General features: G+C 49.7%; 1 protein-coding gene across 1 annotated transcript in view; it reads left to right on the forward strand.

Moving 5' to 3' along the window:
- The first annotated feature begins 8,051 nt into the window (after positions 1-8,051).
- The window catches only part of LOC147706631 (uncharacterized), a 147,188-nt gene continuing 134,753 nt past the window's right edge, over positions 8,052-20,486 (forward strand). The window contains exons 1-2 of the mRNA XM_086933118.1: positions 8,052-8,316; positions 10,339-10,704. Of these exons, the coding sequence (XP_086789244.1) occupies positions 8,247-8,316; positions 10,339-10,704 (436 nt within the window). The 5' untranslated portion in view covers positions 8,052-8,246. The remainder of the gene's footprint in view (positions 8,317-10,338; positions 10,705-20,486) is intronic.

The raw sequence follows: 20,486 nt of genomic DNA on the forward strand, positions 1-20,486 counted from the left end.
ATTATAGTCTTAGCGCAAGTCCGTAGAATTTCTAGTTTAAATAAGGGTTGAAGTATTTCCACTGAGTTAAGCATCCGGAAAGCAGAGGAAAAGAAAACTACAGCATAACTCGGCATAATTGTTCTACGCGAGTTAATTCAAGAGCAGGAAGTCTGGAGATGAAAATGAGCCTTTGTTCGTCCTTGTGAAAAAGGTTATGAAGTTCAAGTTCGTGGAGCTGAAAGACGAACGCCAGAGTCCAGAGCTAAGTAAAACTGTCATTTCGTAGTGAATTATTTTGAGAGACTTTCCAGACCACTTCTCGAGTTGTTTACAGAACTTGAAGAGGAAGAGAGCAGGATTCGTTTCTTAAATTTTAAGAGACCTGAATAAAAAAATAACGCATCATGTAAAAGGTTAATACTTACCAGAACAGAGTTCGTGACAACAGGAGAACCTGTGAAAGGATAAAAGAAAAAAGAATTAATTAACATTGCTGAGTCCATGAAATGTACTTAAGGAACTGCTTGTAAATAGTTAAAAACTCACCAGAACAGAAGCTGAGAACACAGAAACGGCCTGTAAAAGAAAAGACAGGGTCAGTCTAATGTACACATTAAAAAGTCAGCAGCACAAGGAACTGAAGGAAATAATAGAACCCCCTATAAGGAGGTACTCCTCAGTTAGTGAAGTAAGTGCACTTACATTGAAACTATTAAGTCAAACTAGAATAGGTTAGACTGGTGGAACTAATGATTGTTTTCTTCTATTAGTAACAACTAACTGGCGAGGAACACTGAATCTCATTTAAGCAGAAGAGAAGCAAGGTCCAGGAGAACTAGGGTGGGTGAGATATATTTAGTAGAGAAACACTAGAGTAGATTAGAGTAGAGATATAAATAGTAATGTTGTATTAATTTTCAGGATCCACGGAAAGAATAGTCGAAGTACGCAGATAGCTGACAGAAGGAACCATTCCGGACCAGTCTCTTCTTTGTTTGTTATTTTATCCAATTCCCCCGTCCCCCGAGGTAATGATTGGAGGTTCTAAGTAAGACCTGCAAACATTGCCAAGTGGGATTAGGGACCTAGCATCTCTGTTCCCGTGCAAGACTGGTAAGCCTTGATAGAGTATAAGTTTAAGTTCTGACAGACTAGCTGCAGCGGTGGAGGACACACACAGGCACGCACACACAAACACACACATAAACACACACACATACACAGACCAGATAGGAACCTTACTATGTCTGTGCATACCTCTGCATGCACTGAGAACAGACGCAGCACTGACACCACCCTTGGTACCTGTCCTGAAAAACAGAACCAGTACAGCAAACGTATGAGCATGTCAAGCTTGTCTCACACATGAACAGATCTATCATACACTGTAATCAATGCACATGTGCCTCACACACATGCAGGTTAGATCTGAGTAGTGCAAGCTTCTTCCATACATAACTGATACCACATGGATAACAGACCACACTTATGTCAAAGCAGAACAAGTATAGGATTATCTCACAGCAGTGAGGGAAAAAGTAGATACTCCAGACAAAATACTCTGGTGCTAGCGTGCCTGCATTGGTGGAATAATGTTTTTGTGCACGAAGGGGCATCTTTCTGCACACAAAAGAATACATTTACTAATTGTTCTCCTTCTATGTGTGCTGCATAATGCATCACATATGGAAAGAGGAAAAAAAAAGGAGACATAAAGTTATTTCTCCGCGTTGTGCCTCCTCTGGGGAGGTGTAGGCATTTGACACCTTCCCCAGTTTACAAGTCAGTGTACATCTGTGAATGCATCAAAATCCATGGGTATTGTGTGAGAACAACCACCACAACTCCCATGAAACACGTCTTTGATGCACAGTAAGGCAACGCACCAACTTGTGCTGCTTTGACCCACTCCATAACTACAAGTAATCTGCCCTCTGTGTCCCCGGCCGTGTGTATGACCTTGGAGATATGGGTTTGCACTCGGCACCACTGATGCGTAAAATAAAAGTGATGCAAAGCCGGTGCAATGGGCCTGTAAATAAGCCCATCTGCGTTCATACATCTCCAAAGTACAGTTGTGGATGGAGATCACCACATTGAATCTCATCGCACAAAAAAATGGATTTGTCACTCCCTTAACCCAAGTTATGAGCATCCCATGACCTAGAACGATCACCTTAATAGCACTGGTATCTCGCCTGAATCATCACTGCAGCTAAATCCCTATGAATCAACCTAGATCCAAAACTAACCTATAATGCACGTTGTTAAGCCCATAGGCAAAACAACGGATACATCGAATGCCACCAGGACAGAGGGTCAGAGATTTGGCAATCTGCCAAAAAGTAGTGATGCCCCATCTGACATACCTAGAGTACCATAGACATGAACACACTCTTACTGTGAGTGGGCAAGACATGCGCCACCTTTAAGATGATGTCCTGCATTTACAGAACTCTTAATAAGGCTCTTTATATAATACTCACAAAATACTCTGCTCTGTCCCCAAAGACAGACTGGGTCAGTGATAAGTGTTGGCATCACAAATGTACGCTTCCCCTGCATTGGGGTCTCATCTTCATGATCTAAGGATCATGGACCTGATACACAAAGCTACTCTGCCTCTACAAATAGGAGTTAACCATTTAAAGTCGAGCCAATCAATCGAGCCAGGAGGCCACCCTGCGGCCCACTCCAAAAGTCAGAATAATGCGTAAGACCTTATGTGTGCTGGGTCAGCCTGACCTTGCTGTCATGGGGTGTGAATCGTTCTACTACTTGTGCATGTGTAAGGAACTGTGAAGTGGGAAGCCCGTATTTCACCCCAGGTCCTCGAGAGATCTTAATCTACCCTCTGCATAACGGTCCCTGACTGTGTGTTTGTCCGCCACAGTCTAGTCACGCATCATGCGGGCTGTAAGTTGGCCCCTGGCGGCATTTGCAGGCCCACCAGCGGTAGGACTGGAGAGTAGGGGCACTGCTGGCCCAGCCCCTGTGAACTGCACCCAACATTGTAGTGTGATTTGCAGTAGTGTGGGTGCCAGTCCTCTAGTGGGGCATGCCCCCAGCCATCCACAATCAGGGTCTTCACCAGAGGGCCCCAGTTCCACTCTGTGGCTGTCCACCAGCCAGCTGGCCAGCCATGGTGTGTGCTGCTATGTGGCACAGCTCAAGGTGATTGACCCACAGAACACCTTCCAGTGTCGGTGCTGAATAGTGCGCAGCTATGCCCGGAAATAATGCCACCCGATATCGATTACCACAGCAAGGTGTCTAGAGAACAAAACCAAGACCGGAGTTTCCAGAGGGGGGTTTACAAAATAATAAAGCAGTCTGGGCAGGATCATCATTTTCATAAGCGATACTCGAACCTTCAAAAGTGAGCCTCAGTGTGCGTCAGAATACCACTCTTGCTCGTAGGGATCTGAGCGCACCCCCAAGATTACCCTCCCGCTGTGTGTGTCCTTAAAGAAAACTCGAATCCCGAGATCAGGGAACGTTCAGGGCTCCCACAGCAACTGTTTACATGGATCCCCTCGGGTGGAACAGGGGGAAACTTGTGGATCCCCTCGGGAGGGACTGTGGTGATCTCATGGATCCCCTTGTGTGGGGCTGCGGTGATCGAGCGGATCCCCCCAAGTAGGACTGTGGTGATCTCATGGATTACCTCGGGTGGGACTGAAGTGATATTGTGGATCTACATGGGTGGGACTGTGGTGATCTCATGGATCACCCTGGGTGGGACTGTGGTGATCTCGTTGATTCCCCTGGGTGGGACTGTGGCGATCCCATGGATCCCCTTGGGTGGTACTGTGGTGATCTCATGGATCTGCATGGGTGGTACTGCAGTGATCTCATGGATCCCCCGGGTGGGACTGTGGTGCTCTCATGGATCCCCTCAGGTGGGACTGTGGCGATCCCATGTATCCCCCTGGGTGTGACTATGGTGATCTCATGGATCCCCCCAGGTGGGACTGTGGTGGTCTTGTGGATCCCTTCAGGTTGGACTGCCGTGATCACATGGATCCCCCCGGGTGGGGCTGCAGTGATCTTGTGGATCACCTCAAGTTGGACTGTGGGGATCTCATGGATTCCCGGGTGGGACTGCAGTGATCTTGTGGATCCGTGCTGGTGGGACTGTGGTGATATCATGGATCCCCTTGTGTTGGACTGTGGTGATCTTGTAGATCCGCCGGGTTGGACTGTGGTGATTTATTATTTTTTTTAATTAAAGTTTTGTATAGCGCTACCTGGACCCGAGGGTATCAGAGCGCTTCACAGCAAGTACAGAGGCGTTAGACAGACATAGCGGAAGGAAAACAAGGCAAGAGGCAAATGAGTGAGTACAGTCTGTACAATAGCAGCCAAGCGTGCAACAGGGCGGAAAGTCATAGGCTAGTCAATCAGCTCTGGGGTCACCGAGATCAAGGAGCTTCAAAGTCCAGGTGGAGTTCTAGTATGCTCCGGAGTGTTCGAGGAAGAGGATTTTGAGTAACTTCTTGAATTTCGGGAAGGATGCGGTCGTTCTGATGTGTGGGGGGATGGAGTTCCAAATCTTGGGAGCATTACCCGCAAAGGATTTGCTAGATGTTGAGAGTTTCTGGGATTTCAGAGGAATGAGTAGGAGCGTGTTGGAGCTTCTGAGGTTTCTAGACTGACCGGCCTTTTTGAGCTTGTTGGCCAGGTATTCAGGTTTGCCTGTATGCAGGGCTTTGTGTGTGGGGCAGGCTGTGCGGAAGCTGGCTCGTTGGTCAATAGGGAGCCACTTCAGATCCTTCAGAGCTGGGGTGATGTACTCATATTTCTTTGTTCCCGTGACCATTCTTGCAGCGGCATTTAGGGTAGAGGTCAGAGGTCGTAGGCGCGATTTGGCTGTTCCAGGCAGAGTGGCAATGCCGTAGTCAATTCTGGAGAGTACCAGAGCCTGCGTGGCCTGTTTCAGGTCTTTCGTGGGGAGAAATGGTTTCAATTTGTAGAGCAATTTCAGGTTCAGGAAAGCACTTTTGGCGGTTTTTGAGACGTGTTCTTTCATATCCAGTTTGGGGTCAAGGGTGATCCCTAGGGATTTCATGGAGTTCGATGGAACAAGAGGAACATTCAGGGCATTTAAGGCTATGAGCCAATCAAGAATTTGGGGTTTTTCCTCTTTGTTTGAGATGAGGAGCACTTCAATGTTTTTCTTCATTGAGTTTGAGGTGGTTGGATGAGAGCCAGAGTTGAACTTCCGTGAGTGTGTGGTTCAGTCTGTGGATGTCTGTGATCGATGTGGTTTCCAGATAGAGTTGAGTGTCGTCCGCATATAGGTGGAAGGGGATGTTAGCTTTCCTTAGAATTGAGGTGAGGGGCTCCATGTAGATGTTGAAGAGTTGTGGTGATCTAGTGGATCCCCCTGGTGGGACTACAGTGATCTCATGGATCCTTTTGTATGGTGCTGCAGTGATCTCATGGATCCCTCAGGTGGGACTGTGGTGATCTTGTGGATCCCTCAGGTGGGACTGCAGTGATCTCATGGATCCCTGGGGTGGGACTGCGTTGATCTCCCTAACTGGGAAGACGCAGGACTTCTCCCAGCTGGTACATAAGCCCCTCGCTTTTTCCAGACATTTGAGCATCGAGACCCGTCAGGGCACCCCCTTGTGCTGACCTGAAGAAGAATAGGAGCATGTCGCCCATGTATAGCGAGATGTCATGTTCCCCGTCATGAAGAATAGGAGCATGTCGCCCATGTATAGCGAGATGTCATGTTCCCCGTCATGAAGAATAGGAGCATGTCGCCCATGTATAGCGAGATGTCATGTTCCCCGTCATGAAGAATAGGAGCATGTCACCCATGCATAGCGAGATGTCATGTTCCCCCTCATAAAGAACAGGAGCATGTCGCCCATGTATAGCGAGATGTCATGTTCCCCGTCATGAAGAATAGGAGCATGTCGCCCATGTATAGCGAGATGTCATGTTCCCCGTCATGAAGAATAGGAGCATGTCGCCCATGTATAGCGAGATGTCATGTTCCCCGTCATGAAGAATAGGAGCATGTCGCCCATGTATAGCGAGATGTCATGTTCCCCGTCATGAAGAATAGGAGCATGTCATCCATGTATAGCGAGATGTCATGTTCACCGTCATGAAGAATAGGAGCATCTCGCCCATGTATAGCGAGATGTCATGTTCCCCGTCATGAAGCCATATACATAGGCCCCTCACCTGCTGCCAAACTGCTCCAGCAAACAGCTCTACGGCCAATGCAAACAGCTGGATCCGGGCTACAGTGTCTCCATGTCCTGTCTGAGGTAGCAGGCTTGCAAAGTTAAAACATATCAAAGACATGGCAGCCATTTCCTGCTAGAGAAGAGGAACTGACTTTGATGGTGAAATAAACCTACGCTGAAGTTTGCTGCAGAAGAGTGACAAACTCTGACCACAGACCCAGTGTCTCATGCCTGTGTGACTCTCGATGGGGTACGAGCTGTTTGCGTTGTTTTTACCAGTCTTGGGCTCCATTATATAGCAATGTTACCCATTTGGCTCACTCTGGGCCCATGGTCATAAAGGTCATAATGTTTTGTATGTTTCTCCACTGTGAGGTATCAAAGGCCTTACGCAAACCCACTGATAGACCCACTGCCTTTGGGGCTGTATCCCCTGCAACACACTGGATGCTGGATGTTCAGAGAGGTGCTGCGAAGCAGAATAACGCCATTCTGATCCTCGTGGATCAAGAAGTATATATGGGGTTGTAGGCGAGTAGCGAGGACTTTGCTAAGGATTTTGTAATCTAATGAGAGCATTGACAGGGGCAATATGAAGAGGTGTCCATTGGGTCTTTCTTGGGTTTCAACAAAGCCATCAACAGTGCTTCTCAACAGGTTGGTGTTAGGGCACCCGCCTCCCACACCGCATTATATAGAGTCGCCTGTTGGGGTACCAGCGCTTAGCAGAACAAATAGTAAAATTCCCCACGCCGCTAATCCACCCCAGGGGACATCCCTGATGCTAATTGCTTAATGACTCCCGTGATCTCAGGCTCCGAAGTCAATTGGCCAAGATCCCACTGGGCTGCATCCGAGAGGTGAGGCAGGGTCACCCCGGGCAGGAACCCCTTAATCATATTGGGCCCGATTCACAGAATGAACTTAAGTCTCAATCCTAAACTTACTACTATTTTGGTATTCACAGAATGAACTTTCTACTTTTGGTATTCACAGAAGTTAGGATTTTGTCTTAAGTTTGTTTTAAGACAAACTTAAGACAGACTTAAGACAAACTTAAGACAGACTTAAGACAAACTTAAGACAGACATAAGTTAGGATTTTGTCTTTAGTCTGTCTTAATTCAAGGTATACCAGAGTGTCGAACAGATGCAATTGCTTCTGGGTCGCGATAAGCTGTAGTGAATCATACGAACCAATTTACCTGCACCTTCACTGAAAATGCATATGTGTTCTGGTGGATGTCTGCTTATGTGCTCCAAACACATCTGTCTCACCACCATTGAGGCCACTGCACACTTTTAGATGACAACTAACGCAGCCCACCTGGCTGACAGGCAGCGGGTTGTATTGGCTTAATTGCAGGGATTTTTTCATTCTTAACCCACAGCGAACACATTAGTGGTGTCATATCTGGTCCTGTAGTGTTTGTGCCATCATGTGGCTAAGGAGGCTGCCCTCCTATGGGGCCCCCTGCTTGGGCCGCAGGCAGCCTCATTCTGCCGGTATATGCTGCAGAGCCCCCCTGGTGAGGCCTCAGTGCCCGCCATGGAGCCCACCATCAGCGTGCACCCTCCCCGATATGTGTTGGTTCTTAAGGGTGCACGATGAGTGATGCAAACTCGAGGCAAAATATTTCTGGATCTGGGCGATAGCGTCTCCATGTCCTGTGTGATGTAGCATGCCAGCTTCAAAGTTAAAAATATAACCAAAGGCGTGGGAACCGTTTCCTGCTAGAGAAGAGGAACTGACTTGGTGGAGAAATAAACCTAAGCAGAGGTGTTTCTTAGAAAAGTGACAAACTCTAACCACAGACCCGGGGTGTCACAGCTGGTGAGAGGGGAGGAGGCATCCCTGCAGCAGAGGGCTGGAGGAGATGGGGAGAGGCCAAGAGCAGGCACTCTCACTGCACACAGGACTGTGAAAGGATCGGATCTTGAAAGATTCAGCGGTTCTATCTCTGAAGACAGTGGAGTGAGGACCCAGGGCGGGTTCTGCACACTCAAGTCTTCTCCCAGCTAAAGTGTGAGCTCAGCTCGTGGTGTTTGAAGCACAATGGTGATTTCACTGAAGAGCTGGAGACCGGGTGGACGAGTTCATGGCGGCTGGGGCTGGATCCACACAGGTGAGGCAAGTGACGGGTGAGACTCCATGACCGGTGCCTGTAGTTCCTGCACACAGGAGACTCCCAGGGTCACACATTGTGTCATTTAGAGATAGAGGACACTGACCTCACAACATTACTAATTGCTAAGTCGGTAGCTTCAAAATATAAGATTGTGGAAAGCCATGTCTCCCATGAATGACGTAAGTATGACGTAAGCAGGGAGATGAAAGAGGCAGGCGTGTTTCTGAATTGTTCTTAAATATGTTCTTTCATTGTTTGTATAATGCACTTAAAAGACCTTGAGAAGTCTTCCAAACACATAGGTTGGGAATGAAAGAGGTGACGGGGAGAACAGAGTGAGTGTTCCTACAGTTAGTGCACTACAGTTACAAAATGTGCACTATTTGTGTGCAGTATTGGTCCTAATTATGAACTACTCGTGAACCATTGTTATAAGGTGATCTAATGCCTCCTAATCTCCAGGGCGAGAGTTGTTTACTGTCCGTGACCTCCATCCAGAGCCACGTGCCCGGGTATCTGGGAGACCTTCATCTCTTTGCATGACCTTCATGAGACCTTGATCCACAAGGAGATGAACTGGGAGAAGGTGAAGAGTAGGGAGTCGGATGTGTGGACAGAGCCCTCTCCAGAAAAGGACCGCCTTGGGGAACAGCGGTGGGTGGTCTTTGAGACAACGCAAAGTCAACAGTAAGATTTGCAAAGCCACGCAAGGGAGATTTGTGCCGTCACACAGCTTTGTAAAAAACTGCAACACAATGAAGTTACACGTGCTGCGTTTCACTGCATTTCTACTTGGGGGCATTATATGGGTGGAGTGTTTCCATGCGTCCACACATGGATGGTGCCACATTCCCATATTTACAACGACGAGTAAACCAGGGAATGTGTCAACACTGGAGTGTATCGAGGAGGAGCATCTTTATTTCTCCTCATTATTTCATCCACAGGAGCCGCATTCTGCAGCGCACATAGAAAGAGAACATGTCTCGATGCCTTCATTTTGTGCTGGAAGTTATAATTTCCTGCACAAAAACAATCCTGTCTGTAATACAGGCCCCCTTGCACTATTGTGCACCTTGGTGCCTGTGTTGGCGCTAGACAGCACACCGTGCACCAGTGCAAGGAGCGAGCTGGAATGATCCATATCTTTGTAAATAGTGTGTATTTCTGCTCCCTCCCTTTCACACAGCGCAGAAGCATTGCTTGGGGCGCTGCAGGGCGTGAAAGTTTAGTAAATGTGCCCTACGTGAGGTGGGAACCTACAGGCAGGTCACTCTGTTCCAGAGACCCTCAGATCTCCAAACCCACAGATTTATTGATCCAGTCCAGTGTGGCGGCTTCGAGGAGGGGATTGATGAGATGCAGACCCCTGTTATTGCCAATATCTGCCATCAGGGCTGGCGGGGGAAGTGACGCGTCTTTCATGGTAGGCGTGGCCACCTCTGTGACCCTACAGCTGACTCCACGGCCCCCCCTTGTGTCTGTCCAGAAGTAAAGGTTGATCGGGTTCAACTGCTGAAGCCTTTGTAATGGACATTAGGGGTCTCGGGTCAGTGATGCTGCCAAGGTTTGGGGATAGAACCACGTGCGGGCTCATGGGAGACTGGTCAAGGTTACTGAGTTAACAGCGAGTAGGCTGAAGAGACAAAACACTTGTTTGCACCACACTCTCTGTGGGAGCAGGACACAGGCTGGGTTTACGGGAGCTTGGGTAAACAGTGTTTGAGATTTTGTATTATATGTTAACTTAAACTTGGGAATAGGATTATGGTATTAACTGGGGGAATAATTACGTATATTTTCTCGAATGAATTGTGATAATTGCGTATTTATTTAAAATAAGTTGTCTAGGACTTCAAGTGTAGACGTTGTAGCTCTGCGCTGATTTTGTAATGCTTGTGTGTAATCCATTCATCTTGTTACAGTCGCCTTTGTCTCTCCGCACCCACTGGTGTCTGTTGTTTTTGGGGTTCACCCGCAGCGCCTCTGATGTTGTTTCTCTTCTGTGTTTTCTTTCAGCCTGGGTGACGTCAGTCTGGGTGACGTCATTGTTCCAGTGCACGGTGGCGCAGCTGTCAATCACTCCAGATGTGGTGACCGCAGCGGTGGGAGACACCGTCACCCTGTCTGTGCGGTACGAGGGGCGTTTAGAAGACGTTGGCTGGTTCAGGAGCGCGGGGACACGCAGAGATGACCGAATCCTCAGTCTCTATGGCAGCGGTCCTCCGTCCTATAGTCGTAAAGCCACCGGCCGAGAGTCTCTGCTCCCGGACGGGTCTCTGCGGATCACAGATGTGCAGACGAATCACAGCGGAAACTACACTGTGCGAATGAACGTGGAACCGATGGGGCTACAGGAGGCCACAGCACAGCTCAGAGTGCACGGTAAGGTCGGCCACACCTGTTCTGTCACTGCCACCCAGGCCTGGTTCTAGGGCGGTGCGATGGGTGCCACCGCACCGGGCGCTGACTTCGGGTGAGGGCATCATTTTCCCAAGTATATTATCATTTTAAAAGCACCTCCTGCTGCGGCGTTTCTGGCCTCCAGCAATTTTAAGGCATCAGTTAAAATGTCAAGGGAACTCCGGTGATTACTCGTCTTCCTGGAGACAGACCGGAGGTTTGCCTGGTGGAAGTGTTGTCTCACCCTAAGGTAGTGCAGAGGGTTAAAGTCCCTGCTGCTAAGAACGTGTACGATGCAAATAACAAAGTGCATATAATGTAAATAGGTCAGTGGGTTCCTGCTTTTGTAAGAGAGCTCCTTTTGTTACTTGTCCTTTATAAGTCAAAATTCTAATATAGAACATTGAGCTATTAACTGTCATCAAAGAGCTGCTGCAAACTGCGAGGTATATGTTAGAGCTATATGGGGGCATATTATCAAGGGGGGTTATCTCCGCTTTTTTGGCTTTAAAAGGCAAGAAAGCGGAGATAAAATTATCTCCCTATTACCTAGCTGTCGCTAACACCAGTTAGCGACAGCTAGTAGGAGATAGCAACCATCTTGGGCCCCACTTTGCATGTCAGTGATATTTATCACTAATGAGATGCAAAGTGGACGTGCCAAGATGTTAGCGACTGGAAACAGTCGCTAACATCGCTATCTTCGATTACCAACTTTTGGAGATATTCGTGCTAAGCGCAAATATCTCCAAAAGGTAACACCTGCCCTGAGCAGTTCTTAGCCATGTTATCCAATGGGAGGTGGATAACATGGCTAAGAGCATTAGCTCGGTAGGTAATGCATGAATATCGCTGACTTTCCAGCGATATTCATGCATTGCGGACGATTTTTATCGCATTTGCGATAAACCTTAATAATACCAAGGTTTATTTGCTATAAAAATCGCCGCAGCTCAGCGGTAATTTTTTGTCTCTAACCAAGCAATAGCGATAATTATCGCTATTGCTTGGTAATATGCCCCATGCTTTTTTTGCCCAGTCTTTCATCATCCTGATCTTGCCCAAAGGGCTCATTTAATTGGAAAACAATTCTTATTATTAAAGAGAACCCCTAACCATGATGCTATGTTTTACATTCTGAATTAGCGCCTTACCAGAATAAGGACTCTTAAACTATATTGCCTACCAGTATCGATGGCACGTCACTCCTACACTACTCCTCGTAGTCCTGTCTGATGTAACATTTCCTATACACTGATTTACACACATATGATTGTCTCTGTGCAATGTGTGTATGATGTAAAGTGCTCTGACACCTTACACTGGTATGAGAGGTGCTATAAATCGAAATGAATCTGAGACTTGAGGGGGCACCGTTAAAGGGTGCTAGTGAAGGAATCTGTGGCAGAGGTGCTCATTGGGGGGGCGCCAACAGACATTGACGCACAGGCCGCCACCAGTGTTAAGGCCGGCCCTGCTGCTCCTGTATACACTTGTCTCACTCTAGGAGCTCAGGGTCTTGTGTGTGACCCTCAGACACTTGTCTTACTCCAGGAGCTCGGGGTCTTGTGTGACCCTCGGACACTTGTCTTACTCCAGGAGCTCGGGGTCTTGTGTGACCCTCGGACACTTGTCTTACTCCAGGAGCTCGGGGTCTTGTGTGACCCTCGGACACTTGTCTTACTCCAGGAGCTCAGGGTCTTGTGTGACCCTCGGACACTTGTCTCACTCCAGGAGCTCGGGGTCTTGTGTGACCCTCGGACACTTATCTTACTCCAGGAGCTCGGGGTCTTGTGTGACCCTCGGACACTTATCTTACTCCAGGATCTCGGGGTCTTGTGTGACCCTCGGACACTTATCTTACTCCAGGAGCTCGGGGTCTTGTGTGACCCTCGGACACTTGTCTTACTCCTGGAGCTCGGGTTCTTGCGTGACCCTCGACACTTGTCTCACTCCAGGTGCTCGGGGTCTTGTGTGACCCTCGGACACTTGTCTTACTCCTGGAGCTCGGGATCTTGTGTGACCCTCGGACACTTGTCTTATTCCAGGAGCTCGGGGTCTTGTGTGACCCTCGGACACTTATCTTACTCCAGGAGCTCGGGGTCTTGTGTGACCCTCGGACACTAGTCTTACTCCTGGAGCTCGGGTTCTTGCGTGACCCTCGACACTTGTCTCACTCCAGGTGCTCGGGGTCTTGTGTGACCCTCGGACACTTGTCTTACTCCTGGAGCTCGGGATCTTGTGTGACCCTCGGACACTTGTCTTATTCCAGGAGCTCGGGGTCTTGTGTGATCCTCGGACACTTGTCTTACTCCAAGAGCTAGGGGTCTTGTGTGACCCTCGGACACTTGTCTTACTCCAGGAGCTCGGGGTCTTGTGTGACCCTCGGACACTTGTCTTACCCCAGGAGCTTGGGGTCTTGTGTGACCCTCGGACACTTATCTTACTCCAGGAGCTCGGGGTCTTGTGTGACCCTCGGACACTTGTCTTACTCCAAGAGCTCGGGGTCTTGTGTGACTCTCGGACACTTGTCTTACTCCAGGAGCTCGGGGTCTTGTGTGACCCTCTGACACTTGTCTTACTCCAGGAGCTCGGGGTCTTGTGTGACCCTCAGACACTTGTCTTACTCCAGGAGCTCGGGGTCTTATGTGACCCTCGGACACTTGTCTTATTTCAGGAGCTCAGGGTCTTGTGTGTGACCCTTGGACAATTGTCTCACTCCAGGAGCTCGGGGTCTTGTGTGACTCTCGGACACTTGTCTTACTCCAGGAGCTCGGGGTCTTGTGTGACCCTCAGACACTTGTCTTACTCCAGGAGCTCGTGGTCTTGTGTGACCCTCGGACACTTGTCTTACTCCAGGAGCTCGGGGTCTTGTGTGACCCTCGGACACTTGTCTTACTCCAGGAGCTCGGGGTCTTGTGTGACCCTCGGACACTTGTCTCACTCCAGGAGCTTGGGGTCTTGTGTGACACTCAGACACTTGTCTTACTCCAGGAGCTCGGGGTCTTGTGTGACCCTCGGACACTTGTCTTACTCCAGGAGCTCGGGGTCTTGTGTGACCCTCGGACACTTGTCTTACTCCAGGAGCTCGGGGTCTTGTGTGAGCCTCGGACACTTGTCTCACTCCAGGAGCTCGGGGTCCTGTGTGACCCTTGCACACTTGTCTTACTCCAGGAGCTCGGGGTCTTGAGTGACCCTAAGACACTTGTCTTACTCCAGGAGCTCAGGGTCTTGCGTGACCCTCGGACACTTGTCTCACTCCAGGACCTCGGGGTCTTGTGTGACCCTCGGACACTTGTCTCACTCCAGGAGCTCGGGGTCCTGTGTGACCCTTGCACACTTGTCTTACTTCAGGAGCTCGGGGTCTTGTGTGACCCTTCGACACTTATCTTTCTCCAGGAGCTCGGGGTCTTGTGTGACCCTCAGACACTTGTCTTACTCCAGGAGCTCGGGGTCTTGTGTGACCCCTGGACACTTGTCTTACTCCAGGAGCTCGGGGTCTTGTGTGACCCTCAGACACTTGTCTTACTCCAGGAGCTCAGGGTCTTCTGTGACCCCTGGACACTTGTCTTACTCCAGGAGCTCGGGGTCTTGTGTGACCCTCAGACACTTGTCTTACTCCAGGAGCTCGGGGTCTTGTGTGACCCCTGGACACTTGTCTCACTCCAGGGGCTCAGGGTCTTGTGTATCCCTCAGACACTTGTCTTACTCCAGGAGCTCAGGGTCTTGCGTGACCCTCAGACACTTGTCTTACTCCAGGTGCTCGGGGTCTTGTGTGACCCCTGGACACTTGTCTCACTCCAGGAGCTCGGAGTCCTGTGTGACCCTTGCATACTTGTCTTACTTCAGGAGCTCGGGGTCTTGTGTGACCCTTCGACACTTAGCTTACTCCAGGAGCTCGGGGTCTTGTGTGACCCTTCGACACTTATCTCACTCCAGGAGCTCGGAGTCTTGTGTGATCCTCGGACACTTGTCTCACTCCAGGAGCTCGGGGTCTTGTGTGATCCTCGGACACTTGTCTCACTCCAGGAGCTCGGGTCTTGTGTGATCATTGGACACTTGTCTTACTCCAGGAGCTCAGGGTCTTGTGTAACCCTCGGACACTTGTCTTACTCCAGGAGCTCAGGGTCTTGTGTGATCCTCGGACACTTGTCTCACTCCAGGAGCTCGGGGTCTTGTGTGATCCTCGGACACTTGTCTCACTCCAGGAGCTCGGGGTCTTGTGTGACCCTCGGACACTTGTCTTACTCCAGGAGCTCGGGGTCTTGTGTGATCCTCGGACACTTGTCTCACTCCAGGAGCTCGGGGTCTTGTGTGTGACCCTCGGACACTTGCACTTCTCAGTCCTCAGTGATTGTGTGCAGGGCCGGCCCTTGGGGGGGTGCGGTTGGTGCCACTGCACCAGGCGCTGACTTTTGAGGTGGGGGCGTGTTTTCAAGTACAATACGTTTCACAAGCACCTGCTGCGGCGCCCCTGGCCTCCAGCAACTTTATGGCAACCATAAAAGTGTCCAGAGTCTCTGGAGATCGATTGACCTGCTGCAGAGATCGGTGTTTTGTTTAGTGCAAGTTGTGACTCCTCATAAAGTAGCACAGAGGGTTAATGAGCCTGCTGCAAAGCACGTGTGCCCTACGGATCACAAAGAGCATATAATGGAAATAGATCAGTGCGTGCCTCAGAGATGTCTGGAAGTATGTGTCCTGTGTCGCAAATCCTTTGGGATCCGGCGGGAGCCTGAGAAAGGCAGGCCGGCAAGATGCTTCTTTGGTGCCTGTTTGAACAGGGGAGTCACTTCTTGACCCCAAGGGAGATCCTTCCGTCTTGTAGTCAAAATAGAATGTCGAAGTTCTAGGATATGTTGCAGAGTTTCGTCCAGGGTAATCTAAAGTCCTAGGGACTGGGTTCCTATATTTATACTAAGCTTAGGGGTTGGACTAATTCTAAAGTCCCACCTTTGGGAGGACCTGGGGAGGGGCTGGATACACCCCTTCCCCTTTGTGTAGTTTTGCGCCAGAGCTGGGGCTGAGTGCCCCAGCAACCGGTATGAACTAGGGTATGCAGAGGGACACCTTGTGTGCCACAGGCACTATCTGAAAAGCACTCACTGAATGCACCCACCCAGCCCCAATAAGTCTGTCTAGGGAGGTGGTTACACCTCCCTGGACAGGAAACCTATTCTCCAGGCACCCCCTGCCGGAGTTTCGTCCAGCAGCAGGAGGTCAGACTCGTGTCTGTGGCAGCAGCATCCATTTTATGATGCTGGGGCTCTTTTAAACTATTACCGGTCAGGTAAGAGTGTACATGTCTATTTCTAGATGGGTGGAATTCTACCCTTGCCGCCAGGGCTGGTGGGTTTGGGGGGGGGGGGGGGGGGTAGGATTCCAAATTGTTTAACACCAACCACAACATGTTTTGATGCAGCGATTCCAAAGTTAGCATTTAACGTGAGGTTATAATGCACTTAAGAGTATATGGTATAGCTGTATGACAGAACAGCTATAAGGAAGTGATTTCGAAAGCTGCAGTGGGGCTCAGATCATGCTTGGGCACCCTCTCACACAAAACCAAGAACTCTGCCTTCAGGATTGTCAAGGCCTGCCATAGGAGTGAATTATAGGTTTATATGTGTCTGTATTTAAAGGTAAATATAGGTAACCTACATCTTAGTAAGGGGTACAAGAACCACCTTCCCCAGGCTGCAGTAGCAGACCTCTGGTGCCATTTTGGAAGGCTTCCCAGGGGTGGCATAATACATGCTTCAGCCACTGGTAGGCCTCTCGGGTACCTATGCCCTTGGTACCTAAGGTACCATATACTAGTGACTCATAAGGGTAACCCAGTAACCAATCTGAAGTGTACCTAATGTACATGCAATCAATTTAAAGAGGAAGCAGCTAGGCTGGGGTCCCGGTTAGCAGGGCCCCAGCCAGACTAAAGTAGATAAATCAGTGAAGCACAGCAAAAAGTGGGGGTAACCATAGTAAGCAGACCCTCCTCTCCTACACAACCACCCCAAACGCAGGGACATTAAACTAACCTTGAACAGTTGAGTCTTCATGTTCTAAGTGGGAATATCTGGAGAGTCCATTTGCATTGGCATGGTTACTCCCAGGTCTATGTTCTACTGTATAGTCGATCCCCTGTAGGGAAATGGACCACCTCAAAAGTTTGGGGTTTTCACCCTTCATTGGTTTTAGCCATAAGAGTGGCTTATGGTCAGCCTGAACAGTGAAGTGAGTTTCAAACAAGTATGGCCTCAGCTTCTTCAGAACCCAAACCACACCAAAGGCCTCCCTCTCAATAGCTGACCAACGTTTCTCTCTAGGGGTCAGCCTTCTGCTAATAAAAGCTACTGGCTAGTCCTGACCTTCATCATTCAATTGTGACAGCGCAGCCCCTACCCTCAACTCAGATGCATCTGTTTGGACAATTAATTCTCTGGAGTAGTTAGGACTTTGCAGAACTGGTGCCGTGCACATAACCTGCTTAAGGTAATCAAATGCCTTCTGACAGCTGACTGTCCACTGAACTTTCTTAGGCATTCTTTTAGAAGTTAAGTCATTCAGGGGTGTCACAACGGATTCATGCCACTTGACAAATCTTCTATAGTTCTGTCAGGCCCAAGAAAGCTCTGACCTGAGTCTGGGTAGTGGGAGCAACCCAGTCTTTGATGGTTTGGATTTTGCTCTGCAATGGTTGAACTTGGCCTCCACCTACAAGGTGGTCCAAGTACACAACCTGACTCTGCCCGATCTGGCACTTACTGGCCTTGATAGTTAGGCCTGCATTTTGTAGGGCCTCCAAAACATTTCTCAGGTGGACCAGGTGATCCTCCCAGGTGGAGCTAAAGACAGCAATATCATCTAGATGTGCTGCACTATATTCTTCCAGGCCTGTTTAAGACTTTGTTCACCAACCTTTGGAATGTGGCAGGTGCATTCTTCAGACCAAAGGGCATTACCACAAATTGATAATGTCCACAAGGGGTTGAGAATGCTATTTTTGGCTTTGCATCATCAGCTAGTCTGATCTGCCAGGAGCCAGCTGTTAGATCAAATGTGCTCAGAAATTTGGCTGAGGCCAACATATCTATGAGTTTATCTACTCTGGGAATTGGATGGGCATCAGTCCTTGTGACTGCATTGAGACCCCTGTAGTCTACACATAAACTCATCTCTCGCTTACCACCCTGGGTGTGAGGTTTAGGTACCAAGACTACTGGACTAGACCAAGAGCTTCAGTCCTGATACAGTCCCTTACATGATCAGGTTGCCTGGAAATCTTATTTTTAACAGGCAGACTGTCCCCAGTGTCCACTTCATGAGTGCCCCAGGTAGTCTGACTTGGAGTCGGAGAAAACATATTCCTAAACTGATTTAGAACATGTCTGCAATCAGTTTGCTGCTGGTCAGTGAGGCTGCCTGCCAAGGCTACTCCATCTACGGATCCATCATCAGGGTTCTGAGAGAGCAGGTCTGGGAGATGGTCACTCTCTTCCTCCTGTCTTTCATCAGTAGCCACGAGCAAGCCCATGTCTGCCCTGTCAACAAATGGTTTCAATCTGTTGACATGAAGCACCCTATGGGGGCTCCTGGGAGTTCCAAGATCTACCAAATAGGTAACCTCTCCGTTCTGTTCAACAATAGTGTGGGGTCCACTCCACTTGTCTTGGAGAGCTGCTGGGGCCACAGGCTCCAACAACCACACTTTCTGTCCTGCCTGGTAAACAGTCAGTACAGCCTTTTGATCATGCCAGGCTTTCTGTAATTCCTGGCTAGCCTCAAGATTTTTAGTTACCTTTTTCATGTACTCAGCCATCCTGGAACGGAGACCAAGTAAATAGTCCACAATATCCTGTTTAGCGGGTTTGAGCTGTATCTCCCATCAATCCTTCGCCAGACATAATGGTCCTCTGACAGGGTGTCCAAACAGAAGTTCAAATGGGCTGTAGCCAACCCCCTTCTGAGGAACCTCCCTGGTTGCAGACAAAAGGCAGGGTAGCAGGATGTCCCATCTCCACCAGAGCTTTTCTGGGAGACCCTTAATCATAACCTTTAAAGTGTTGTTGACTCTTTCAACTAAACCATTGCACTGTGGGTGATAGGGTGTGGTGAATTTATAGTTCACTCCACACTCCTTCCACATTGCAATCAAGTAGCTGGACATAAAGTTTGCATCTCTGTCAAATACTACCTCCTTAGGGAACCCCGCTCTTGACAACACTCCCAAGAGGGCTCTTGCCACAACAGGTGCTGTAGTGGTCCTAAGGGGAATAGCTTCTGGGTACCTAGTGGCATGGTCCACCACCACTAGTATAAAACTATGCCCAGATGCTGTCTGACGATCCATTGGTCCAAGAATGTCAATCCCCACTCTTTCAAAGGGAACCCCCACCACAGGTAGTGGTATCAGGGGAGCATTTATAGTGCCACCTACCTTACCACTGACTTGACAGGTTACACAGGAGCAACAAAACTCCTTTGTGTCTTCAGACGTGTGGGCCCAGTGAAAGTGAGGGACAATTGTGTCCCAAGTCTTGTTCTGGCCCAGGGGTCCTGCTAAAGGAATATCATGGGCTTGACCCTTCCAGGTAGGTCGCACCCCCTCCGCACAGCACCGCCTGTGCCTCCCTGCCCAGCTGCAGCTGCTGAGGAAGTTTGAGGCCCTCCTCCACCCGCAGGCTACCACCTGCGCCTCATCCCTAGTGGCCAGTGGTAGGCCGTAGGTTTGCTCATCCTCCATTGTATTGCCTGTATTTTCTTTCATTGCTCCTGTTGTAGTGACTGCATTTTTATTGATGTGTCTGTAATTGCTGTTGTCTGTCTCCCTCGCTGCCTGTACATGGTCTGTGCCCGTTCTCTCCCTCTGTTCCCCTTGTTGCCCCCGTGTCTCTCTGATTGGTTTCCCTTCTGCTCCCTCGCTGCCCGGTTTTTCCTTCTGCTCCTCTCGCGGCCCCCGTGTCTCTCTACCCGTTTTTGTCTTCTGTTGCTTAGCTGCCCCTGTATTTCTGTGACCTTTCTGTCTTCTGTGCCTCTCGTTTCCCCCGTTTTTTGTGACCTTTCTGCCCTTTCTTGTGACCTTTTGCCTTCTGTGCCACTCGTTGCCCCCGTTTCTGTGACCTTTTTGCCCTTCTTGTGAGCTTTTTGCCTTCTGTGCCACTCGTTTCCCCCTATATTCTTGTGACCTTTTTGCCCTTTTTGTAATCTTTCTGCCCTCTGTGCCACTCGTTTCCCCCTCAATTGTTGTGCCCTTTTGCCTTCTGTTTCCTTCTTCGCCCCTCAACGCCCCCGCCGCTGTGTCCCCTGCGGCTCCGCCACCCTGACTGCTCATTCGCTGCCCTCGCCTTCCGCCTCCAAGCTGCTCCTCACTCCCACCTCCCCATACATGCCGGCTGCTGCGCGGTCACGCCGCTGGTGTGCGGCAAGCCCGTCTGCATCCGTCCGCACCTGTACCGCGCCCAGCGCCAGAACCCCTGGCCCCTGCACGCGCCACGACAACCACTGTCACTACGACGCCAGCACTCTGCACGCTCCCTACCCCGGACCGACCCACAACTGCTTCAAGGCCGCCCCGAAACACACACACGGTCCCTTCACCTGCCTGAACTGCCATCGTCCACACGAACAGCATCAGGGTCTCAACTAGCACTGATGACACGCTCAGCACCGCTGAACACATGCATTTCCAGATCCACACAGACCCCCAGCTCCACCCTCAGAGGCACCCTCGTCTACCGCCCCCCGGACCCCTCCCTCAGTTCAGC

The sequence above is a fragment of the Lissotriton vulgaris genome, chromosome 7 (genome assembly GCF_964263255.1).
Source record: "Lissotriton vulgaris chromosome 7, aLisVul1.2, whole genome shotgun sequence".
NCBI classification, from domain to species: domain Eukaryota; kingdom Metazoa; phylum Chordata; class Amphibia; order Caudata; family Salamandridae; genus Lissotriton; species Lissotriton vulgaris.